The 27,705-nt window shown below is 37.2% G+C and overlaps 1 protein-coding gene across 33 annotated transcripts in view; it reads left to right on the top strand.

Annotated features, from left to right (window-relative positions):
- The window catches only part of NUMB (NUMB endocytic adaptor protein), a 129,027-nt gene that overhangs the window by 88,276 nt on the left and 13,046 nt on the right, over positions 1-27,705 (top strand). For 15 of the 33 annotated variants that reach the window (XM_081133398.1, XM_081133396.1, XM_081133392.1 and 12 more), the window contains 4 exons: positions 6,600-6,674; positions 12,544-12,576; positions 24,267-24,341; positions 27,311-27,451. In XM_081133398.1, the coding sequence (XP_080989524.1) occupies positions 6,600-6,674; positions 12,544-12,576; positions 24,267-24,341; positions 27,311-27,451 (324 nt within the window). Of the gene's footprint in view, positions 1-3,993; positions 4,160-6,599; positions 6,675-12,543; positions 12,577-24,266; positions 24,342-27,310; positions 27,452-27,705 lie in introns of all 33 variants that reach the window. The other 18 variants (XM_081133415.1, XM_081133414.1, XM_081133413.1 and 15 more) reach the window with 2 other exon arrangements.

Below are 27,705 nucleotides of genomic sequence, written 5' to 3'. Positions count from 1 at the left end.
AACCAAGATGTCTCTGCGAATGGGTCAATAAACTGTGGCTCATCCAGACAGCATAATATTATTCATCACTGAAAAGAAATGAGCTATCAAGCTATGAAAAGACATGGGGGAACCTTAAATGCATATTAGTAAAAGAAACCAATCTGAAAAGGCTACATACGATATGATTCCAACTATATGACATTCTGGAAAAGGCAAAACTATGGAAACAGTAAAAAAAGATTAGAGGTTGCCAGAGGTTAGGGAAGAAGAAAAGATGAATAGGAGGATCACAGACGATTTTTAGGGCAGTAAAACTGTTTTGTGTGACATAATGGTGGAAACATGTTGTTATACATTTATCAAAACCCCTAGAATATGCAACACAAAAGTAAAGTCTAATGTAAACTATGGACGTTGGGTGAAAACGATCTCAATGTAGGTTCACTATTGTAACAAATGTACCACTCTGGTGTGGAATGTTGATAGTGGGGGAGATTAGGGGGTGCAAGCAGAGGTTATAGGGGAACACTACTTTCTACTTAATTTTTCTGTGAACCTAAAACTGCTCTAAAAATAAAGTTTATTAAAAAGAATATATATATATACATACACACACACACACACATATATATATAAATGATGGGCAAAACCAGTTCACAGTAGCAACAAAATTATTAAATTCTTATTAATCTAGTAACAAATGTACAGGAGTGAATTTGAAGGCTATCATAAAACTTCAGAGACATAAAAGAGTTAAATAAATATTCTGAGATGGAATGAATCAGTATTATAACATCAGTTTTTCTCAAATTAACCAGTAAATTTAAGGCAATCCTAGTTAAAATCCCAAAGGTTTGCTTGGGCAGGAACTGGGCAAAATTATTCCAAAGTTGGTCCCAAGGAAGAAAGATAAGAAGTATCCAGGAAAATTCTGTTGGAGAAAAATTAAGGATAGTGATTATGCAAAGCAGATATAAAATATATTCTTAAACTATAATGATTTTTAAATAGCATGTTATGGTTCCAAACTAGAAATATCAGTAGAACAAAATAGAAAATTTAGGATAATGTAATTATATATTTGGCATTTCAAGTCAGTGATCAAGGATAGAGAGTAAAATTTTAAAATACCAAATTAAAAAAACTAGACAGTATATGTGACAAAGTGCCAAGAATGAGATGTCAGAATTTCTTAAAATGTCAGAACAGCAATGCAGACAGCTCAGTTGCTGAGATTTTACTCTTTCCCAGTACAGTACTTGATTTTCTTTTTTCATTAGACCAAGAAATTAAGAATATATTATTGGCCTTTGAAAAAAGCCACATATCAACTGAACATGAAGAAATAATTTCTAAAGCTGAATTCAACCAAAGAGTTAATTTAAAAATTCATTCATCATTATCTTCTAGGCTGAAAAATACAGCTTTCCAGAATTTGAGTGTAATATGCCTATCACTGTAGCTAGCATCTGACTAAATGATGAAAAAATAGTCCTCAGTGACAAAGTACTCTATTATATCTGGATGTGAGTTCCATCTAACCATCTAGAACTAGTTTATAGAGCCACCAGCTGTTACCAGACAGGACTCTGGCCTGGGGCAGGTCTGCCTCGGGCTGGCTGGTAGTATGTGGATTCTTGACTTTGTGCAGGAAAGTTTTCACAACACAAGTCCAGATGATTTTGAAAGTATGTTCTTTAAAGCTGAGGACAGTGAAACAAGGAAGGGCCTAGGATAGAAGACTCGATGGGTCTGCTTTGGCTCTCTAGAAACGGGGAAGAAGTGAGCTAAGGCAGGGCTGCTGTCCGCTCACTGGAGAGTCAGAGAAAAGGGGGCATTGGGGACAGGTTTAGAGGGTTAGCCCAGGATAGCTCCCGCTGCCCATTGCTCCCCTGGTTGCAAGTCTTGTAGGGTCCCTAAGAGTTCAGGAGATGCATGCTTGTGGGGGAAGAAAAGGAAGGGAAAGGAGCAATAGTGGTCCTGGTCAGTTGTGCTCTGTTTGTACTCCGGTTGTGCTCCCAGAAGGGAGAGTGCGCTAGAACTTCGTCTTGAGGGGAGGGTTTTAAAGGGTGGGAGTTTAGGGCCAGTCTTAGGGGAGATCTCAACAGAACATTCATCAGCTTTTCCAGTTGTGCCCTTTCAGGGTAGTGGTCTCCACTTGGATTTCAGAGCTTCTCCCTTGTATGCTGATTGGCCAGTGCCAGAGCAGGAGGTCATTAGTTATTGCAGCTAGTCCTGGTGTCACCTGCCTAGTTTTGCTGCTTTTCTGGGCCTGGAGCTGAAAAACAGCTGAGGCCTAGTTATTATCTCTAGGGAGGAAAGGTCAGGGGAGGGTTTGAACTGCATGACCAGGGGAGAAAAGGCTACCCTGGGGATGAGGTCCAGCACCAGTTTTGCCTGCAGCTAGGCACCCGGGGTTTTTGGCCCTGATGACCTGTATCTAGCTCTAAATTGCTCTGCCAGTTTGTTCAGCTATCTGTCTCAGTTCCCCCATTCCACTTGCCAAGGAATCTTCCTAGCTTCTTACTATCCTGCCTCATGAACACTTGACATTTCTAACAGCCTATAATTTTAAATTAAAATTTTTCTAATTTAATAGAAAAAAGAGATAAGCAAAGATGACTAAATGTGGAATCTGTCTTAAAGCTCATGCTATCTCTTATTGAGCCAAAATGACTAAAGCCAGCACCTTTAAGTACCATCTTCAGCCAAAGACAAATGAAGATGTTGCAGGTGAGGGTGTCAGTTAAGGTAGGTTACCAGGAAAAACACTGTAAACAGGGGTAAGGTTGTTCACAGGTTTGAATCTTTGTCTTCTGCATTAATAAGAGTTTCTAGAGATAAGTTTATTCCCCTCTTCCTGGTACAGCAGGGAGACAACCTTCCAAGTGGAGATTTCCCTTACAAAAGTAAATGTCTCCTGCAAAGGGTGACTTCTACATGGATTTCAGAGCTTCTCCTTTGTATGCTGTTTCTTAAAATTAGCCAGCCTAAAATAATCCTTATGTCAAAGAGACATATTCTGGGGTGACAAAAATCTGTTCCCTTACAGCTGCTAGGCTGCAAACCCATACAGTCTGTTACTGCACTGAATACTGTAGGCAGTTATAACACAGCAGTATTTGTGTAATGTGTTGCAGTAGGATGTTAAGATAGCTAGATGTCACTTGGCAATAGGAATTCTTCAGCTCCATTTTAATCTTATGGGACCACCATTGTAGACGTGGTTTGTCTTTGACTGAAAGGTCATTATGCAGCGCATTATTGTATATCTTCTTGGATTTTGTATTATTCAGATTTGCCCTAAAGGGGTTAGAGGTTATATTCTTTCATCTTAGAACTATATACAATTTGTGTGTGTGTGTGTGTGTGTGTGTGTGTGTGTGTGTATGTGTATATATATATGTATGTATACATACACACACATATACACATACCATGTCGATGTAGAGAACATCCAAACCTATAGAGAATTTTTATGAGCTTATTTGAGGCAAACGGACTACATGCCAGAAACAAGATCTCAAATGCTCTGGAGAAAAATGCTTCCCAGAATGACAGTTTGCAGTTTCTTTTGATAGATTTGGAATAGGGGGGTGGAGAGCATAAGGAAGATTACATGAATTACAAGATTACATGAGAGAAAGCAAGGCAGGGAGATCTCTGTGATTGGATTGATTGCAGGATGGTTAACAAGATTATGTGCTCCCTTGAAGGTATTCTGAAAAAGGCATTTCAAAGGTATGTTAACCTGGATATACAAAAACAAGGGACTGGATCAACAAGATAAGTAATAGCAAGTGTTGGAGAGGTTGTGGAGAAAAAGGAGCCCTCATTCACTGCTGGTGGGAATGGAAACTGGAACAGCCACTGTGGAAAACAGTATGGAGGCTCCTCAAAAATTAAGAATAGATTTATCATATGACCCAGCAACCCCTCTTCTGGGTATCTACCTGAAAAGTTTGAAAACGTTTATTTGCAAAGATATATGCACTCCTGTGTTCATTGCAGCACTGTTCACAGTGGCCAAGACTTGGAAACAACTGTTGTCCTGTGATAGACGATTGAATAAAGAAGATGTGGTGCATCTATGCAATGGATTGCTACTCAGCCATAGGAAAAGATGACATACTGCCATTTGTGACAACATGGATGGACCTTGAGAATACCATGCTAGGTGAAATAAGTCAGTCAGAAAAAGCTAAGAACCAAATGATCTCATATGTGGAATATAAAATTGAAACTCATAGACACAGACAATAGTACGGTGGTTACCAAAGAGAAGGGAGGTAGGGGGATAGTAAAAGGTAAAGGGGGCCAAATATATGATGATGAAAGATGATTTGACTTTGGGTGGTGAGCACACAATGCAATATACAGATCATGTATCATAGAAATGTATACTTGAAACCTATATAACCTTACTAACCAGTGTCACCCCAGTAAACTTAATGTAAAAAAAATAAGAGAATTAAAAAAGTAGCCTTGGCCAGTGTGGCTCAGTTGATTGGAGCATCATCCCAGGCACCACAAGGTGGTGGGTTCAATTCCGAGTCAGGGCACATACCCAGATTGCAGGTTCCATCCCCGGTCAGGGAGCATGCAGGAGGCAGCCAATTGATGTCTCTCTCTCACATCAATGTTTCTCTCTCTCTCTCTCTCTCTCTCTCTCCCCCTCTCCCCTCCTTCCTCTCTAAAAAAAAAAAAAATTTTTTTTTAATTAAGAAAAAAATTTACAGTGGTTTAAAAAAATGGACAGGGCTTGCTTAAGACAGAGATAACCTTTTACTAGGGAAGTTGTAGGCCTGAGGCATGACTATCCACATGACCTGCCTAGTAGGAATTTATGATCACATCACCCTGTGAGGTTGCTTTCTGTTATACTTATTACAAAGCTCCTTTTTATCCACAACTAAAAAGTGAGCATTCCTGCTGTTTTATATAATGTTTATTCAAAATTATAATTCTTTAGACATGTATTTTTGCCTTAGTTTATGATTTTTGTGATTGATGCCTCAAGTATTTTGTTACCTAAAGTCCAGCAGTTTTCTACATTGGTTTTATGCATTTAATCATCATTGGAAATATAGGAGTAAAAATGAAAAATTCAATATATAAGCATTATAAGATTGGATCAGGCTGCTTGGGTGTGAGCATTCATTAGCTGAATGACCTTAGGCAAGTTACTTAAAATTCTGTGTTACCTGTGTTTCCCACGCATTACCACTATTTCACCTCCATTCTAGGACCAAGTGGTGGGAGATACAGAGAGAGGGGAAAAAAGCAGAAGAGGGGTTGGTTACACCTTTCTGGAATCACAGTTCCACTGAACAGAGAGGAAGGTTCCCCTTCCTCAGAGGTGTGGTTTCCATTGTTCTACCAACACCAGCACCATCACAAGGTTTCTTGGGGCTGGTGTGTGAGAAAAGAAAAGAAAAATAAATAAATAAAAGGGAGGGGGATTCCTATACTCTTTCTGAGGATAAGGAGTTTCCTTACCTGGTCCTTGAGCTAGAGTTACAGTTCTCTCTGTGCCACAGTGGGAGGTACCAAGGAGGAGGAAGGAGGGCAGGGAGAGGTAAACCCCTGCCAATTCAGAAATACCTTGAATTCCGGTCGTCTTCTCTGAATCATCTTCTATTCTTTACAGAAACTTCAAATAGGTGTTCCATGCATTCTGCCCAGGTTTTATGGTTTCATTCAGTGGGTGGAACAGAACCAGACCCTAAATTTCCTTTTAAAAGAGAACACTTGTAATATTGCCACCATCCCTTCTGCTTTTCAAATTCAAGACTATTCCCATACTAAGGTATGCCTAAAATAGTTTCCCAAACTTTCCATTTTTCCTCTTCAAATGCTACACATCTTTTAAAGCTCAGATGTACTGCCTTCTTAAATTTTGTTTGTTTTCTGCCCTGCTGTCATGTGTTTCACATAAAAGGAGTATGTGAACTCTTTCGCATTGGAATAACTGGTATTTTATTTATGCCTTTTTCAGTATGCATGTGTGTGTGTGTACATACATACATACACATTTTGTTTTAGGATTATTTTTATGTTTAGAGATATAATAACTGTGTCTAGCAGAGGCTATTATGCCTCAGATCCAATAGATTCAAATAACATTCATTGCCTACCACTCACTCTGCTATAATAACTCTTTGAGACATTTATTATAAATCTCATTCATATGAGGACCTTAAGGGTAAGTAATTTTTTTTTTAAAAAACAACAATAACAACATGTTTTTATCGGTTTCAGAGAGAGGAAGGGAGAGGGGGAGAGAGAGAGAGAGAAGCATCAATGATTAGAGTCATTGATCGGCTGTCTCCTGCACGCCCCCTACTGGGGATCGAGCCCAAAACCCAGGCATGTGCCCTGACTGGGAATCGAAAGGCGATCTCCTGGATCCTACGTCGATGCTCAACCACTGAGCCATGCCAGCTGGGCAACATCATCTTAATTTTCTACAGTGGCTGTGAGTTTCCTGAGTATAAGAATTTCAATTTTTGAAATTTTTAATTTCAAATATTTAATTTTCTATCATCTAATACCTACCATATAGTAGCTATTCAGTAAACATAGCAAAAGCCCTAATTTTTTTCTTTTTTCTACAGTACCTTGGCCATGTAGAAGTTGATGAGTCAAGAGGAATGCATATCTGTGAAGATGCTGTAAAAAGATTGAAAGCTGTATGTATTTGATGATTGTTCGTGTTGGTCTGTATGCTGTAAATATTTTCTTAAAAGATTTTGCTCTGTAAATTTTAGTGACCCACAATCCAATAAGAACAGTGTTTCTTTTAAGGCAAAATATGTGAGTTCATTAACAAAGAGTATCTCATGTTGTCCATCCAAAGGTGTAAATTATAAAGACAACTTCTTCAAGTTAGGCCAGACATTATCCAAAAGATACTTGTGATTCAGAACCCATATGAAACAAGTAGTATGAAATCTTACAGGTGAATAATATTCTAAAGCCAGGATAAAACTATTACTGCTAGTATCTTAATCTAATTGTGATAACTGGGTTATAAATTATTGATTTTAAATTTTCTATAAGAAACCGCTTTTCAGAAAAAAAAAAGAAGATAGAGATATCTGTGTTGATCACTAGTGAGGTTTACATTTTGGGAGGACTTATTGTTTTGACTGCTACTCCCAATATCCTTCTCTATACCCCTCGAACATAAAAAATATATTCCCCTGCCTCTTGCACAAACTTCAGCATACTTGAAATGGAGAATTCTTTTCTAAGATAAATAATGTTTACTTTCCTGTTATGCCGTAGAACACATCCTAGACACATGCTTGTGTATTTAATAAAAGGAGATAGTAGGTTCAGAGTTCATAAAGGTTCAGATTAAAACGTTAATTTCATATTTTGGTTAGATTTGAAGAATGTTTCATAAACTCTTGACAGGCCTCTTCACAACCTTCCTTCTCTCCAGTGTGTGGTCTTCCCCACCTCCACCCCTTGCTCTGAAAGCTTTAAGCGTTACTCCTGCATGCCCTTGCCCCAAATAGCTTTAAATACTTATTGCTTTGAGTATGCTGGTATGGTGGGCTGCCACAAGTTTGACTACTAATGAGTGCTTTTTCTCAAGTTACTTAATAATCAAAACTTTTCTGCTTCTTGGTACATTCTGTATGACCTCTTTTCTAATAATTCCTCAATATAAAAGATATAAAATCAAAGAAGCAACCACTCAGAGAAATGAATTGTATTTTGGAAGAAATGCCTGAATCTGTTGTAGAATGGAAAGGAAGAGGAAAGTAACTGATTATACTCTGCAAAGAACTAAAAAAAATAAAAAGTAAACCAATACAGACACAAGTACACATATATACACACACATACCCTTTACATTAGATTTTGATCTTTTACATTCTTAAATGATTGAAGCCCTTCCTAGTCTCTTTGTGCTCTCCAATTATCATAATGTTAAAGGGGCTTATATCCATGTACATGAAACTATAATTTATAGACTTGCCATATCCACCTGAATATATTCCCCAGTTAAATACAGCTTCAGATAATGTAATTTCCAAGAAATATGAATTCAGTCTCCTCTTTAACAAAATAATTTTAAGTTCACTAGAAAAATAAGTTTAGCTAAGAACATTTTAGAAAGTAATGCAATGATTTACCTTATGGTCATTTAAAGAACATTTTAAACATCATAAACTAATGACTAAAAGCAACAGACAAATCAGTGAACAGACTAGATAGACCTGAAACAAACCATAAATAGATTAAAGTCATATAACTTCTATAACTTACGGTTAGAAGGTCACGGTGGAATGAACTTTTAGAAAGTCTTTTAACTCAAGAGTATAGCTTCATGTTCACTCTCTAAATGAGGAAAATCTCTAAATGAGGAAAATCTTTAAATTTACCCAGAAGGTATTAAGAGATGGTATTTAGTTGTTTAATGAGCAGTTAACCCTTTTAACTGTCTAGGTTTTTTTAAAAGCCAGTCAGAGAAAGACAAGTACCATATGATTTTACTCATAAGTGGACTCTAATAAACAAACTGAACTAACAAGCAAAATAGAGACAATCTCCTAGATAGCAGGCTGAAAGCTCGGGGGGCGGGGGGTGGACTGGGAGAGGGTAGAAGGATTGAACAAAACAAAAAAAAGACAATTCATGGACATGGACAACAGTGTGGTAATTGCGAGGGCTAGGCGGATCTGTGGAGGTGGAGAAGGGTATGGGGGGATAAATTGGTGCTGGAGAAGAAAAAAAGAGAAAACCCTACTTTTAAATAGAAACATCAGTTTATTATATAGGTAGTGAATGTTCATTGTATAAAATACAAATGAACAAAAATAGTGCATAAAATTTCTTGCAATCCCAGAGATAGCCACTATTTACCATTGAGTTTTAAAACTAATTTTTTGTTGACTGAATGTTTTTGTTTTATTAACCAAGAAGATTATAAACTATGAGCATGATTATTTGAGTACAGGACTATTTATTTATTTATTTATTTATTTATTTATTTAATAATCCTCACCCGAGGATATTTTTTTTCCATTGCTTTTGAGAGAGAATGAGAGAAACATCGGTGTGAGAGAGACACATCGATTGCAGCCTCCTGCACGTGCTGCAACTGAGGTACGTGCCCTTGGTCAGAATCAACCCCAGGATCCTTCAGTTCTTGGGCCAATGCTCTAACCACTGAACCAAACTGGCCAAGGCGAGTACAGGACGATTTAGATAATAAAATTTAGTAAGTTTTTATTTTCATTGGAAATAGAAACCAAATTGCCATTTAAAAAATTATACCTCTGTTTAAAACAGTGTCTGGCACACAGTAGCCACTCAAAAAATATTTTTGGAATGAGTATACAGAAAACATTTCAGTCCTCAATATGTGGTCAAACTGAATCTCATAATAACCATAATCATAATTATATTTCATGTTTTAAAGTTTATGAATCCCTTTTGCATATCTCTAAAAGATCCTATTTTCCCTGTGGTATTTTTTTTTAAGATTTTTAGAAAGGAAGAGGGAGAGAGAGAAACGTTGTGAGAGCGAAACATCAATCAGCTGCCTCCTGCACACACCTTACCAGGGATTCAGCCTTCGACCCAGGCACGGGCATGTGCCCTGACTGGGAATTGAACCGGCAACCTTTTTGTGCATGGGATGACGCCCAACCAGCTGTGCCACTCTGGCCAGGGCTCCCTGTGGTATTTTATAACTAAAATGAAGTTTTATATATGTTCATTGTTCTTCTGGACATACTTAAACTTTTGAACTTTGAGGGGAAATTGACTGTTTCTGAATTTTTCACTCAAATTCTTTGACATTTTTCATACCAACCCTATCCAGGAGACTTGGAGCAGATGTTGTTTATAATTTTATATAGGGAAACGTGTTTTTTAAAATACGATGGGATTTTAGGTAACATGTCAGTTTCCTGTTTATTATACTCAAACTTCCCCCTTGTACAAATACCCTTTCTAATGCTGTACTGAGAAGGCTGCGGAAAGTTGAGTCTTCAGCTTGTTCTTCTCAAATCACATTAATCCACAAAAATTCATGACTTTCTCTTCTTTTCATATGTTTACTATGCAGAAATTTCTAGTTGCCTCTCTCCCTTACCAAACATTGATCCTAACAAACATAATCAGATCTATAATTAGATATACCAGCTGCTTATATTATGCCAAAAGCTATGTCTCTGAAAGTGTTTTTGTTTACTTTTATAGATCATAAAGCTTCCTCTTAGAGTTTCAAATAAATGCAAGCAAATGTAAAAGTACACCCTACAGATTAAAGAAAAAGAGCATTTCTGTGGAACTAGTTTGAATGTCAGTGTTTTAAAATTTGAAGAATTATATATAGCTCAGATATACCAGTTAAATAGCAAAACAGACATCGTAAACTTACCGCTTAAATGACCTTTAAACTGGAAATCTAACATTCTAATGCATTTTAAATTTGTGGGGAATTGAGGAAGCAGGGTTAGTTTAACTTCAATTAGAAGTTCTCTGCAAACTTAATATTCTCAAATGAAAAGATACAATAACTAAACAAGTTAGTGTTTTAAACATATACTTCTCAGAACCTAAATATGTTCAAATTGTTATTTTACTTTGTATACACAGAGTTAGTTATAGCTATTTTTAACTCATTTACCTTATGACATAATTTCACAAATTAGCCATTTAGGGATTTAGATTGTATGGGATTTGTCTATGGACAATCTCTTCTTCATTTTCAGTATCTTTATGTCATAGTTGGTGCTGGGAGGAGTAATATCATTTATCAATCTGTTCTGTAAAAAGTGTATCGGTCTTTGGTTATCTTGTTTGACACTGATCCAAGATACCCTTCCTTTTAAAAGGTCTTTTCTTCCCATTGTCTCTGTAAATGTCTCTCCCTCTGTCTTGGTTTTAGAATAGTTTCATTATACTACCAGTTTCTAATATGTTGATTTTTTTTATTCATTATTTGATATATTTTTCCTAATATATGTTTTTGTTTTAGCAGGTAAAAGAATCATAATTTAATTATTTTTTAAAAAGCAATATTCTCTAATCTGATAACTCTTTTTATGCATTTTGCACGTCAACTTTTTCATTAACATCTGAGATCTTTTATAAAAAGAAGGCAAACTTCATGTTTAACAAGTGCTTTTCTGGGAGCTAAATTAAATATTAATTGATCTCTTTCTCTCACCTCACTATCCCTGAAGAATGGTGAATCTTTTAACTTTGGCTGCATCTTTAAAAGCTCATGGTTGCTCACAGTCTAACAAAACTAGGGTCACCAAACTTGGCAGCAGAGATAAAGTTAGTGTTATTGTGATAACTACCCCAATTACTTTATTTTTTTTCCAGCTTAAGCTCAAAATATTTTATGGAAATATTTGATTCTGCGTGTCATTTTCAAAATGTAGGGAGCAAGCAAACAACTCAGTGTTTGAATGACTTTATCAGTTGTCTGAGAGTCAAATTTCAGTATAGTTGTCTTTTTCCAGACATTTGTCCATCATTAAAAACTGATTATAAAAAGTAAAGGCTTGTAGTTCAACCAGAACTAGGAAATATAAAGAAACTTAAGCTAGCATGGGTGAATTAGAACCCATCTACTTTGCATAAATTCCTCAAATTTTAAATAGTGGTCAGTTTTTAAAGTTTCTGTATGCTTAAAAATTAGTGCTGGGACCATAGATAGCTATATCTCTCTCATGTACATAGTTTCAGAATTGTATACTTATAAAACTGTCCATGCAAGTTTCTTTATTCTAAAACAGTAACATTTAAAAAGAAAACAAAACTCCATTCCTTACATTTAAGTTGCGGTCCACAGATGTGGCTTTGTCCTCATATATTTGTTTTCTCTGCTCCAGTGGAATAATTAGCCTTGTGTTCTTTATAGGTGACTTATTCTGTGTTTGGAATAGAACATATTTTTTATTTCCCGTTGATTACTGTGGAATTGACCGGCACACATACAAATTAATCCTAATGATAAGTAAGGATTCTCTAAGTGACATCTTGAATTCAGTAAGAAAAAGTCTGACAAGGACCCTTGCTGCACATTATAATTTAATTTTATGTGTTGCTGTGTGATTATGTGGTCATTTGAATATGAACTGATTTTTTAATTGATAATTTCCACATTGCTGACCACTTTTCAATTGAAAAATGTGTATGGAACTAATCTTCTATTTACTACTCACTATTATGAAATTTAAAATGCAAATCTCATGAAACCAATATGTCCTAATCTTTTTCTCTGCTGCCAAATTAGGATAATCTCTGTTTTATAAGTAAATAGAGAATACTAAACTAACTAGTTACTCCGCATGGATATAGGTTCTGATTTTTCTGATTCTTTCCATGGATTCTTAGGCCATACAGTATGTTTCCCTGCATTTTCATGTCACTGCTGGAATGGATAACTCTTTAAAACTCACTCCCCCCCCCCTTCTCCTACTTTGTCCTTTACCCAACTTCCATATGTGCTTATTGGTGTGAAACCCTGGGACATTTAGCCCATACAATAATAGCGCTCGACTTGTCCCCCTGTTCCTCCAGGAAAGGAAGTTCTTCAAAGGCTTCTTTGGAAAAGTAAGTTTGATGCCACATTTGTGCTTGCTTTATAAGGAGTTACACCCCTAGTATAGCACTGACGTATTTTTTAAAAAAGAAATACAGCTTTGGTATCTTTATAATACAGGAACTGATTTGACTATATATAGAAATTAATAAATTGGAAAGTTGCTCTCCATGATATTACCTGTGTCTGTTGATACTAAATCTGATGATTTCTAGGAAAGTCCAATAAACAAAGTAGGTTACAAAAGGATTGTCTCTTTTTTTAAGACTAGGTGTTAAATTTAATTCGATCTTGCAAAAACTGTTCATATTAGCATATTAGCTGAATTTTTAACAGGTGGGTTTTACTTAGTGTTCAATATTGACAGAGAAGTGGGAAGAAATATTAAATTCAAGTGAAAATTAAATGTATCCCAAATTTTACACTCAGTGCTATTTTTTTCAATCTATGTTAAATTTCAGGTGAAGTTTTATGGAGCCTAAGTGACCCACCTAACTTCACAAATATAATAAGTGGTAGAAACTAAGATTTGAACCCAGTAATCTTGACTCTGGAGCCCACACTCTTAATCACTATGCTACACAGTCACTCAGATCCATATTATTTACAAGTGAACTTTAAAAGATTTAACCTTAAAAGATGCTAATAAATAAAGAGCTTTCTGGAAACTTACTTTTACTCTTTTTCTCCTTTAAAGGTAGTAATTAACTTTGGATTTATCTCTAATTAATTTACCTTTTTACTAGTCAAAGTGTTAAAGAGTCTTTTTTTAGTGGTTCTAACTAACATTTTATTTATCTGGAGATACTTAAATCATACTAGTGAGTTTGACTCCCATGGGATTTCCTTAAAAGATGCTAAGTAATCCCATAGTGGCATCCATGAACAAATGTGACTATCAGAATTTTTTCTTGTTATTGCAGGGAGAATTCTTTTGATGACAGAATTTTTTTTATTATATTAGAATAAAATAATACACAATTTTTAAAATTACAGTAAATCATTCAAAGAATTTGGAAAACTGAGGGGTAGGGGGAGCATCACTCATAATCTTACCAGAATTGTGCTTTTACATGCAAAACTTAACTTCGGAGCCTTTTAAATCTTTCAAGTTGCCATCATTCAACTCACTTCCACACTGTTCTACAAGAAATAGGCTGGTGAAAGAGACTTGGTTTATTGAGTTTGCTAGGCCAGTTGTGGTTTGATGAAAGCTGAAAATGAAGAATCTCATAGAACAGAATATGATAGGGAGTTTTTATCCAGTACAGTTCCTCATAAATTTTGATACTTTCCTAGCCTTCACGCTATGTATGATAATGGTCCAGGATAACGAGAACAACAGTTATCAAGAAGTGTTTCCATCAAACACATTTGCTTAAAAGTAGGTAAATGTAAGAATTATTAGCCCTGATTCTGAATTTATAAGTCACAGCCAGGAGGACTGCACCATCTTTTCCCTAAGTTGCCTCCTGGACCTGACTACCCAGTCACTTCCCTGTTCCTTTATCATCTGATAATGGGAGCAGTGCCTCCAGAAGCTTTAGCCATGGGAAACAGATACACCTGGGTCTGTTACCAAATTCCTATTAACCTATTGTTAGCTTATATGAATCTTAAAAGAGAAGGGGGAAAACTGAGAACCTGAAATAACTTTCTCCAAAGTAGCCATATTAAATTGCTCGTTGTTTTAGGGAAGTCAGGAATGTACTCAACTTTTTAGGAAGTGTTACAGGCAGCTTCATTTGTGTATTTGGCCGTAGTAGGCCAGTACTTTATTACCTAATAATTATAGGGCACTTAACATTTGAAAAGTATTCATAATTTTAATATATTTGAGTAATCTATATTCCCATTTTTATGAGGAACTAACTGAACATAGAGATGTAAAATTCTTAGACCTCCCTATTAGGTCTCTTTAAAGCCATCGTATTAGAAAAACTCAGTTCAGTCTACCTCCTGTGAATCTTTCTCCTGTGTCTCCCTTACTATTCAGATGAAACACTTCACTTCTGTTCACCAGATACTTGGAAATTTTTCCCACACCAAGCAATTCTCTGCAACACTAGCTGGGTGTCCTACAATTTAACTCAATTCTCACACCGTCTTCCTAGAGATAGTGTCAGATCCTACATGTTAAGGGCTCAGTCCCACAAGAGTGCTCCCACCCTACTTGAGATGCCAATTGCAAGTAATAGGTCCTCAGGTTACTCACAACTTCTGTCCAGTTTGGCTACAAATTGGAGTTTCCCATGCTCTCTTCCTCAGGCTTGATTAATTTGCCAGAGCAAATCACAGAACTTAGGAAAACACATTTACCAGTTAATCAAAGGATCTGAAAAACAGCCAGATGAAGAGATAGGTAGGGTGAGGTCTGGGAGAGTCCCAAGCTCAAGAGCTTCTGTCCCTGGAGTTGAGGTATGTCACTGTCCCAGTGTGGATGTGTTTGCCAACTTGGAAGGTCTCTGAGTCTTGTAATGTTAGGATTTATGGAGGCTTTCTCACGTAGGCATGATCAGTTATTCTACTTTCAGCTCCTCTTCCCTCTCTGGAGAATGGAGAGGGGGCTGAAAATCCAAAGCTTCTAATCATGGCTTGTTCTTTCTGGTGACCAGCCCTCATCCAGGAGGCCACCCAGAGTCGCCTCAATAGAACAAAAGGTGCTCCTAGTACTCTTGTTATTTAAGAATTTACAAGGATTTTAGGAGCTCTGTGTCAGGAACAGGTCAAAGACCAAATATTAGAACAAGAGATGCTCATAGTACTTTAATCACTTAGGAAATTATAGAGTTTCAGGAGCTCTATGCCAGGCACTAGGGGCTGAGACCAGTACATATTTTCTGTTATCTTACAGGCATTTACTTGTACTCATATAGAGCTTTATAGTTTATAATATGCTTTGACCTACTTTATAATTTGCTGCTCACAACAGCTCAGTGAATTAGTGTAGTTCATGAAAGTACATTTTACAAATGAATGAATTAGCTGAAAGAGTTCACCCAGCTAATAGCAAATGGCACTGCCTGCCCTGAAACCAAGGTTTTCTGAAACCTGGTGCAGAGTTCTTTCACCTACCCCATATTGATGTTCTCATATTCAAAAGTATTGTCCTTTGCTTTCCTCAGGTAGACCTTAATTATAATGAATGAAGAAGTGCCTCATGCAGAGGACATGAGACAGTTCAAGGGCCTGAATGCCTCCCACAAACTTGCATTGTATGGCTTGTGCAGTTTATAAATTTGAAGTAATTGCCAGTATTTCAAACATTGAAAGCGTGCATATAAAAACTAGGATATCTGTCGTAAGAATTAGAAGATCTGAAAAATGACATGCTTTCTATGTGACAACAGTGGCTTGAGCTGAGTAGCTAGCAGCTGTGCCTTTTGGTTGCTTATTTGCCACAATCCCTACAGCTCCCTATTGTCCTATACTGTTACCTGCTTCTAACCCTGTAGGCTTTGAGTTTGTGAACTCCTCCCAAGGCTATTATGTCACTTTTATTTAGGGAGGAGTTGGGTAAACACATCAAACTGTATACAAATCACCAAAAATATATCTTTTGTAGCAAATCCTGTTAAATGTACTGCCAAATATATTTTTCAAGTTTTTATGCTTTTATAATCGTTAAATGCCATCATTAGAAATGGTTGTTTTAGAGAATGCAGGGCTTAAAAGTACTGTGTGGTTATATTGTTTTCACATAATTCTGGAGAATAAGACATTTCATAGTGTTCGTGACCCTCTTAAATCAGTGTACTCTCATCTACATTCTATTTCAGATTTCCCAGACTTTCACCTTGGTGACAGATCGTGCTCAGTGTTTGTTTTCATTCTGGATACTTTTCTTTAAAAGTGTTAGATTAGCTGCTGCCTCTTTCCTTTCTTTCCTGCCTATGTTTTAAATTCCCATGCCCTTCTTTAAATTTTATTTTCCTTGCATTTTATTGATGCATCTTTTAGGATTTGGTTTATTTTTCTTTTGAAGTACATTATAACAAATTCCTGAAGAACAACAAAAAGTCCCAAGAGTAATCAGAAGATTCTCATTCATCCTTGGTTTCATTATTTCCTGTGACATAACCAACTAGTGTGTCACATGCCCTGGTCACAGACCTTTTCTAGATTAAAAAAAATTTCAGTAACCTTTGGAGTTTTTAAAAATTTGTATTCACGAAAACCCAGTGGTTCTCAAGCTTCAAATCACAGTTGGTGTCCAAAACGTGCCAGGGACTGTGCTAGGCTATCCAGATACAAAGATAAGCAAGACAGTCTCCATTTTTTAAAGCCTGTTTACTCTCTTATTTTAGAGGACTATTTGACATCTCCTCCTTCTTTCTTAAACTTCCAGAATGTCTTATTCTGTTGATGACCTGGCCTCGTACTTCACTGAAAAAACAGAATAAATCAGAAGAAAATTCGAATGTTCCACTGCCACGTCTACTCACCTACCCACATCCATGCCCATTTGCTCTGTTTTCCCTCCTATTCAAGGGATGCACATGTTGCTAGCTGAGGCCAGCTCCTCCAGTAGGTTATAATTATTCCAGCTCCTCCTTATTCCAGCAGTGCTACCCCATCTTGCCTCCATAATCAGTCTTCTTTCTCTAGTGGATCATCCATTAACATAAAAACAAACCATCCTTTAAAAAAAAGGTTTCTTCTTAGTGCCTTCAGTTACTGCTCTCCCTTCCTTTGTTGAACTCATTTAATCAGGCTTTTCCCCTCACCACTCCACCAAAGCCATTCCTGTCAATTCTTTCTCTGTATTACTATTCCTGTGGTCTTGTCACCTCACTCAGCCTGTCAGCAGCATTGGACATAGCCTGTTCCTCCCTGCCCTGAAATACTCCATTCCTTTGGAGTTCAGGGATCATACTCTTGTTTTTTTCTTACAATGCTGCTTACTCCTGTGGACTCTACCTACCTCTCCCTTGATGGTCTCATCCAGTGTTACGGGTTTAAATACTATGTCTGATGCTACAGCCTGCCGTAGTTGATGTTAGGTATCGTTATCCTCATCATCATTAAACATTTCACACCAGGCACCTCACACTAACATGTCACAAAACAAATTTCTGTCTTTCTCTCCCAAACTGCTCTCCTCTCGTGGTCCCCATTTCATATACACCAACTCTGTCAAAATTCTGACTCATCTCGACTCCTCTCTCTCTCTCATACCCTGTATCCAGTCCATCAACAGTTTCTATCTCACTATCTCCACCACTGTTGCCCTGGTCCAAGCCAGCTTCTCCTTTCAGCTGAATCATTGCAGTAGTGTTCTGCTTCCCCTGTTTTCATTGTTGTTCCCCTACCACCTCTTCTCAAGATATCAGCTTGAGTGATCTTTTTAAGACAGAGGTCTGATTGTATTGCTCCACTGCCCCAGATCCTCCAGTACTTCCCTGACCTACTCAGAGTCTTTTGGGCCTTGTAGGCCACTGTACATGAATTCCCTCTGTCCCTTTTCCTATCTTCTCCCACTCTCACTCTTGCCCCGTCTGTTCCAGCCACACTAGCCTCCTTGCTATTCTTGAGCACACCAGGTATGCTTCCACCTCAGAAGCTTTGGTCTATTCTTCCATTCTTTGTTCAAAAGCCTCATTCTCAGTGATGACCCTATTTTGAATTCCTAATACCATGCTCCTCCATACACACACACAATTTCCCTTCCTAGCTTTATTTTTCTTTGGGCATATCACCATTTTTCATACCATACATTTTACTTATTGTTCATTTCTTCCTCACTAAAACATAAGCTCTCTGAGGACAGAGATCCTCACCTAAAGTTTTGTTCACTGCTGAGTCTTCAGTGCCTAGAATAGTATGTGGTCCATAGTAGCTGCTCCAAAATATTTGAGTTAGTGAATGAAAAAAATGAATGAATGACAAATACATTGGTTTCAAGTTCACCTTGTAGTGGGAGAAATCAGACAGATAAAAATAATGGCTAACAAATTGTGTAACATTAACGTACCAGTGGAGCAGAGGAAGAATATGAGAGGTTGTGATGAAGGTTTCTGGGAGGAAATGGCACCTAAGGCTGAGACTTAAAACTATGAGTTCCAGTTAAACTTAGAAGAGAAAGGCATTTGAGACAGAAGGAACAGCATTAACAGAACCCCTGGAAGGAGGAGACCATGCTCCAATTCAATCATTCATTCAACCTAGGGATATACAAAAGAAACAGCAGATAAGACGCAAGTTTCGGATATGGATGACCGAGGGATGGGGAAGACATTCATTGTGAGAAGAGGTTTGATGAATTTGGTTTTGGAGAGATTGAATTTGAGATGTCTGTGGAATATTCATTTCTGCTATTATAAATGTTTGAAAAATGAATTGAATATTAGAATAATTCATGGGTTTCCCCCCTCTCCTCAATTAAAAGTGATATGAAAAACTAGGAGAGCTAAATTGCCTCCAGATTTCTCTCCTTTGCTTTTTGGTTCATGACATGCTACCATTCTTATTTTTCCCCCAAAAGCCTTTAAAGGTCCCTCTCACTTAAGAAAATGCAGAAAATAGTGTATATTAGTGTCCCAGATTAAAAGTTACTGTACCTTCAATGAGGCAGCCGTTAGTAATAGTCCCATTCTCAAATCCTATAGAAAGCTGTGTTTCTTTCCCTTCACTGCTTTGTCCTTTGGGGAATACTCACTGTATCTTGGAATTATAAGACAAAATCTGTTTATTACACATTTACGTTCAGAAATTCAAATATCATCAAATTATAAGGCTTTAAGTCCCTTGTCATGTTAAAAAAATGAAGCTAAGTGTCCTATGAAAGGAAAGAAGATTCTTCATTTATTACAAGGCACACCATATCCTGGTTGACTGTGAATATATTATTAACTCTATAATGATTGAGTTATCTCTGTGTGTAAGTGTGACAGAAAGACTGAGCCATGATTCTTTACAATTTGGATACCCTTGAAGACCTCTTTGATTTGTAGCAGAAAGAACTTTGTAAAATAGAGTAGTAAATCACTGTTGCTCAGAAAGAGTGACATGCTCTGCCCCTCCTGCCCAAACTGTTTGCTGCTGTTGCTTTTTAACACCTCATAGCTATGCCAAATTATGCTTCCATGTGTCTTTATAGCATTTCTTTACGTTGGCTTACCTGAGGACATCGCTTAACCTTTTTGCTCTTATCTATCATATGCCCAACAGAATTGTTTTGCCTCCAATATAACTTCTGTTGATTAATTGCATGCTCTTATCTCACTGGGATTTTGGGAATCATAGAACTTTAGAGTTGGAAAGCACCTGAGATCTGATTTATATTTTAAAATAATAGGAGATAATTTGAAAACAACAACAAAAATGGAAAAGAAAAATAATTCAGGGATATAATTTCAGGCAAGTTTAATATTTTAATATAATGAATTATCTTTTAAAAAAGATTTAATTAATGATCACTTTCCAGGGATTACGATGATTTATATCAGGTTGGCATACTGTGGCACACTACCTGTTTTGGTGAATAAAGGTTTTTTGGAACAAAGACATATCTGTTTGTTTATATATTGTCTATGGCTGCGTTTGTGCTACAGTGGCAGAGTTCAGTAGTCGTGGCATAGAAACGTATAGCCTGCAAAGCCTTAAATATTTATCTGGTCCTTCACAGAAAAAGTTTGCCAATCTGTGATTTAAACAATTTAAAAACTTATTTCTCCAACTGGAAATCTCAAGAACTTTCCTAGCTAATACTAGTATGTAAAATGAAGGAGCATTTATTTCTGTAAGGATCTGTTGGCCGACCAAGAATATCACCACCTTGTGATTTTCATCCTTTTTCAACTTATTTCTTTTAAAAAATGGTGTCTACTAAAAAATACTCTGGAGATAGACCAATAGATAGGTAGATGGCAGTTCTTTACTGTAATTAGTTCATTTGCCTTTTATTGTGAGTAGCTTTTAAACTTAGGGGGAGTGATCTTACAGTTACTCAAACAAGAGAGAGCTTGTTTAAGTCACTATTTCCGTGTTACTTTTGCAACTTGATGTGTTTCTTCACTGGTATTTTCATGTGAAGATTACCTTTGCATTTGTCTTGCAGTGTTAAGTTTCCTGATTTACTAAGTTGTAATGGATACACTCACTACCTGCTATCATTTTCTCCAGTGTCAGCCTGCTTAATTTCTGTTGGTTTATCTCTACCCATAATAAAAGGTATTTAAGGCAGAAGTTAATTTTAAAATACTAAGTTGCATATTTAGAGGGTTGAGTGGTTACTTGAAAGCTGTACTTTCATTTGTCATCTTTCACTCATAGGTGAGCTTGAGCCTTCTACTCAGATTTCACCAGTTTAAATTTGAAGTTACTGAAGTTCTCTCCATGTTAGATTCTTTCCTCAAAGAATAAGCAATTTTCTTTTTGTTGTAAAACTGTGGTTTTAGTACATTGACACTAATCAGTATGAATACTACCTATAACCTTGAAATTGTTATTAAAACAGAAAGTGTTGGAACAGTGGTGATGAAATAATTCTTAGTCTCACATCTGTACTACCCCTACCACGTAGTTATTAGTTTCTGAAGTACTATGTAGTCTTTTTTTTTTTCCCAGAGGTGTTTGTGGCAAACTCTGAGTTGGCCTGCATCCACTCGGATGACGTGTACTTTTTGCTTCTTTCACAGGAGCACCCATACCCTGGCCCCTTTCTTTTTCTCTACCTGATAAAACTTGCTGTATTATAAAAAAAATAAGAGGTGTTTGTGTCACCAAGATGTACGTAAATTCTACATTTTATACATACTTGGTTATTTTTATTTCATTTTTTGTCCTTTGGTTAGCTAACTTGTTCTTATCTCCTTGGGGATTAGCTTAAGTAGATAGTTTTAAGGCAAACAAAAGCAAAAACTTTCATATCTCTATGACTTTTATCATTTTCTAAAAGTTTCTTAGGAATCCTAGTTTATATTATTAGAATGAAAGACTAAAGTTCACAAATAATACAGAAGAATTGCTACTATAGAATCTGGGAGGGGAAGTCTGGAATTAATTTCAGCTCTCTGTGTCTTTGAGCCTTAATATATCAGTACCTGGTGAAAGTGGCAAACCAGAGTGATATCCAAGTACCGGCACCCTGTGTATGGACAAATACAAAAAGGATTTATATTATCTATTTTCTTCCCTTCTTTAGAGATAGGTTAGTACATCACCATTGTAAAGACATACCTCAGCCCTGGCCAGTGTGGCTCAGTTGGTTGGAGCATCGTCCCGTACACCAGAAGGTGGTGGGTTCGATTCCTGGTCAGGCACGTACCCAGGTTGTGAGTTCGTTCCCTGGTCAGGGCGCATGCAGGAGACAACCAATCAATGTTTCTCTCTCACATCGATGTTGCTCTTTCTCCCTGCCTTACTCCCTCTCTCTTTGTGTTTGTATCTCTCTCCTTTCCTCTCTCTGAAAAAAAAGCATACTCAAAAAGTAGAGATGTTTCCATAACAGCATAAGTAGGCCAAGAAAAGATTATAATTCCCTGTATATGGCAAGGAGAATAAATGGGGAACAGTCCCATTTCAAAATGGCCTTTTATTTTTCCCACTTTCAGCTTCCCAACCTTGGAGTATTTCTATCTGTTGGCTCAGATATTGAACACTGCTGGCTGCAATTTCTTAGTAAGCAGATTAATAAAACTTTAAATTTTTTATACAGGATTTTCAGTGCCATTTGGCAGTCTTCTGTGTCACTGATTAGCTCTTTCCTATTCCCTACAGCAGATATTTAGCACATTTATTCCTTCAACAAATATTTCTTAAACCTCTACTCTGTACCAGGCATTGTCCTAAGCTCCAAGGATATAGCATTGATGGAAACAACCCTGCCCTCATGGAGCTTACCTTCCAGCAAAATACTGAATGCTGTATAAGCGTTGATTAAATATGGGCAGTTAGCGTTGTTGGTGGGATGGCTATTTTCCCAGTTTGCCTGGAACAGCCCCAATATAACACCTGTTTCACTTTCAGAGGGGTCCCAATTTGGACAGAAAATTATATGACCCACTCTAATTCTAAACCTTTTCTATATGTTAATTCATTTAATCCTCCTATCAGTCTCTTTCCAACCACTCTACACTGCTGCCAAAGTGATGTTTTAAAAATGTAAATCTGTTTAATCGTGTTTAAATTCCTCTGGTAGCTCCTAATTGATCACAGAATTAAGGTGGAATTCTTTAGCAGGCCTGCAAGGCCCTCGTGGCTAGGCCTTTCCTACTCTTTATCTCCCATTGTGCCTTGCTCACCCGTCATACTTTCAAGCCAATATTTATAGAGCCCAGACTTGCCATGTCCTGTATTGCTGTTTTTTCTGCCTGGTATGTCCACTACTTCTCTCAGGTCTCTCCCTCCCTAGCCCCATCTGGGACATCTAGAGAAATTTAGTACCCAGCTCTGTCTTCTTTGAATAACCTTCTTCAGTTCCACACATAGGTTTGACCGTGCATGCCTTGCCGCCATTCTGACATCATCATACATTGTTCTCAGCTCTGTAGCGCTTATCACTCTGTATTATTTATTTTTCATCTGAGTATCACCTTTCAGTGGGCTGTGAACTCAGGTATTTCCACTGTCTGACATATAATAGGCTCTCATCAGATGTGTGGTGGTGATGGAGGTGATGAGTCCTAGTGGATCGCACAGTTCATTTAAATAAAGCCATGCCTTCCATGCTGAGGAGCATTGGGCTTGGACACACACAGAGGAGAATGTAGAATTTCCTTATCTTCCTTTGTCCCTTAAAGAAGCTGCTGCTCCAACCTTTAGTACTTGGTCCCTTTTCCCTTTTGATGTATACTTTTTATGATGTTTTGATACCTGTTCTCAGCCTTCACTTTGCTTCTGTTTTATTTTGTATCCTTGGAGCAGTTAGAAAGAAAGGAAGCTGTTAATTGCTATTGCAAACTCCCACTTTCCCATTTTCATTCCATCACAGGAGAAATCATGTATCAGCTTGTTTCCATATGATTCTTCTGTGCAAAAGAAGTCTTTTCTCAGCAGTAAAAAGAATTCATGTTATAATAACAATATTTTTCGACAGTTTTTTAATTCTCCTATGTCCCCAAAATGTCTCCATGCATTTAATGTCAAATTAAAAACTAAACTATTTCTGTGTTAATCTTGGAAGAAGAAATAATGGTTTTTAAAGACTGTTAAAGGAATAAAGAAGAATTCTTGTGTTTTTAACATGAAAACTTCAGAAGACCAAGGGTTCTGCTTTATACATTGGGGTCAAAGGATTATAGAACAGTCAGCATCTCAATTTAGGCTCATGTATTACTTTCTGCTCTAAATACACTCATAGAAGCTACTTGTGGTGTAACTCCTTATGTATTTAAATTTATCTGACTCTTGGTTGTCTTGGTTTATTTTTTAAATGGATGAAGAATCTACTTATGAATTCTTTGCTCTTTATGGAATGTGGTATCTTGGTTTTAATTCCATATGTCCCTTCCCCTTTACTTACTTTTATCATATTGTTTTGCATTGTGTTTCTTAAATAATGGCTTTGGCTTGTCTTTTTCCTGAATGTTTCTGCAGTTTGATTTGAGTATCTGGCTTTGGGCACCCCTCCTGGACTCCATTTGTACTTGTGATTTTTGGAAGGCAGACGTCAGTGTTTTCTATGGAAGATTACCTTTTTTTTTTTTAATATTATATATGTGTGTCTCTCCCCTTCTTCCTTTTTGGTTTCTCTTGAAAGACTGGAAAGAAAGCTGTTAAGGCAGTCCTGTGGGTTTCAGCAGATGGACTCAGAGTCGTGGATGAAAAAACTAAGGTAAAACTTTTATAAGCCTAAATGTAACTGCTCATACGTTTTTTTAATCCCTAATGATCAAGTATAATGCCATTAAGCAGTTATAGTCACTCTGTATCCTTCTCTTTGTCCAAAGTACAATTTTCTGAGACTAGTTAATGTTTAGGAAACCAATTAGTTACTCATTTACCTTATAAAAAATAGAAGTCTCTCCACATTTTGCTCTATGTGACACAGCATGTTTAGCCTACCAAGCATTTTCACTTAACGTTAAGATCTGAGCTCTATTTTTGTTGTTACACATTTTTTAAAAATGTTTACCCCCACAAATCTGATGTAAAAGATGATGGACCTTTTGCCACAGTTAAAAAAAATTTTTTTAAAGATGATGGACCACATTCAAAATTCTTGTTCCTTAATAAAACTATATTTTTAGAAAGTGATATTTGAACTGATTGCTATTTAACTGAAAACCCAACTTAAGTGAAATCTTAAGGACTAGTAAATGGCTCATTTGGTTAACATTTACTTAGAATGCACACAATATATCAAATCATAAGTAGCATTTTGCATTTGAAAGAAAGTGATCCTCCATGCCTAAATTAGAATAGAGACATGGACTCTTCCCTTAGCATATGGTGTTATATAAGTACATTAATCATTAATTTAAATTTCCTAAGAGACCTAAAGTCTGGAGAAATTTTAGCAAGAAGTCAGTTTTTCAGAAAAACTGAAGTGTCGCTGGACCTGAGAGAAAGTCTGGCCGGTAAAGAGCAGTTTGATGGGTAACTTGCCTGGTACTTTTTTTTTTTTTTAATATCTTTATTGATTTCAGAGAGAGGAAAGGAGGGGGGAGAGAGAGATAGAAACATCAATGATGTGAGAGTTATTGATCGGCTGCAGCCCGCAACCCGGGCATGTGCCCTGACTGGGAATCGAACCCTGATCGCCTGGATCCTAGGTCGATGCTCAACCGCTGAGCCACGCCCGGCCGGGCTGCCTGGTACATTTTTAAAAATATCTATGTCTTTATTGATTTCAGAGAGAGGAAGGGAAAGGGGGAGAGAGATAAGAACATCAAGGATGAGAGAGTCATTGATTGGTTGCCTTCTGCATGCCCCCTACTGGGAATCGAACCCACAACCCAGGCATGTGCCCTGACCAGGAATCAAACCTCAATCTCCTAGATCATAGGTTGATGCTCAACCGCTGAGCCATGTCAGCCGAGCTGCCTGATACATTTTAAGTGATTTAATATAGCTGCATTTTAGTTATTTTGACCTTCCCTCTAAGGCTTTGTCTGTTTTTAAAGTTCAGAAGAAATGGTAGTGTTAAATGTACATGACTCTTGAAAACAATGATCATTTTATTTTTAAGAACTTGTATAGTTTTCATAAGTGTTTTTACATGCAATGTGTACATGGAGGCAATGTTTTTAATTGTTTTGTACAATAATCAGAAAGTAATGTTTCCCCCTGGTGGCAGTTTATAGTACTGACATTAATTCTTTCTACATGAGTGATAATAATTGGTGGATTGTCACTCTTGGGCCCATTATGAGTGGAAAAGAAAGTTTGCAATGTGTATAATCCATAAAGGGCGCATATTTAGAATATGTAAATAACTCCTACATATCAATAAGAAAATGACAGCCCAAAATACAATCACTTTGCTAAAGAGGAAATTCATAGTAATCAAAGTGATGCAAAATAAAATCATAATGAGCTGCCAGAATTGCAAGATTTTATTTATTTTTAAATATTTTTTAAAAGTTAAAATTGATTTTGAGAGAGAGAAAGAGAAACATTGATTTGTTTTTCCACTTTTTTAATGCATTCATTGGTTGATTCTTGCATGTGCCCTGATCAGGGATCAAACCTGCAACCTTGATGTATTGGGATGATGCCCTAACCAACTGAACTACCTGGAAAGGGCCAGAATTGCAAAATTTTAAAAAATTGGCAAGTTTGTGGTTCAACAGGAATTCTCAGCGGTGTTGTATAAAAGCCATTTGGTTTGATTGTATGTTTTATTTCTTTAATCCTCACCCAAGCGTATTTTTTCCATTGCTTTTCAGAGAGTGGAAGGAAAAGAGAGGGGTGAGGGGGAGAGAGAGAGAAAGAGAGTGAGAAACATCATTGTGAGAGAGAGACATTGATTGGTTGCCTCCTGCTCGACTACCAGCCAGGGCTGGGGATTTGGGCCTATAACTGAGTTATATTCCCTTTGGCCAGAATCAAACTCAGGACCCTTCAGTCCTCTGCCTGACACTCTAACCACTGAGCCAAACCAGCTAGGGCTGATTGTATGTTTTAGTACTTAACAGCCTCATCTCAGCACCTAGGGATTCTAGACTATGAGAATATCACACAGAAGAGCCTCAAGCTTTTTTAAAACATTAAGTACATAGAACTGTTCTGGGAATGATGTTATTAAATAAGTTATATGGAAATTGGATTAAATATATTGATTTACATATATTGCAAGTTGAACATGGAATCTACCGTGATAAAATTATAATCAGAAAGCATATGTTTTAGAGCATAAAGGTGAGATGAGGGAGGCATCTGGGCAGAGGGCCTCATGGGATCTCTCTTGGGTCAAATTATTAGTATTCACACTACTGGCATCAGATCCAGCTATTTCATAGGCTCAGTGCACTAGATGTAGGGTTTCTGTATTATAAAATGAACATTTGCCCAGCCTACATGGCTCAGCGGTTGAGCATCAACCTGTGATCCAGGAGATCAAGATTTGATTCCCAGTCAGGGCACATGCCGGGGTTGCGGGCTCGATCCCCAGTTGGGGACATGCAGGAGGCAGCCGATCAATGACTCTCCCATCATTAATGCTTTTATCTCTCTCTCCCCCTCTCCCTTCCTCTCTCTGAAATCAATAAAGATGTATTTTTAAAAATGAACATTGTGTTTCTTCTGAGAAGCTTGAATAACCTCATAATTCTCTGTTCCTTTGTTCTTCCCTTTTTCAAGGACCTCATAGTTGACCAGACAATAGAAAAAGTTTCTTTCTGTGCCCCAGATAGGAACTTTGATAGAGCCTTCTCTTACATATGTCGTGATGGCACCACTCGGCGCTGGATCTGTCATTGCTTCATGGCTGTCAAGGACACGGTGAGTTCAACCTGGATTTCATCATGACTAGCCTGTTAGCTAAGTGTCTTCCTGGTTGGCTCAGTCAAGCAGTTTCCACTACATTTTTGACAAGTACGTGCTGTTACAGCCCTTGGAAGTGTCTAAAGTAGCCTGCCTTTTATTCGAGTAATCCACACTTTTGGTGTACCCCTGCAACTCATGGAGCATGATGATTAGCTGAGATTTAAGGTCATTAAAGGAAAGTAAAAGTATTCTAGTGAGAGTGGCTACTA

This window comes from Miniopterus schreibersii (genome assembly GCF_964146895.1).
Source record: "Miniopterus schreibersii genome assembly, chromosome: 1".
NCBI classification, from domain to species: Eukaryota; Metazoa; Chordata; class Mammalia; order Chiroptera; family Miniopteridae; genus Miniopterus; species Miniopterus schreibersii.
This window is presented reverse-complemented; position numbering and strand designations above follow the sequence as displayed.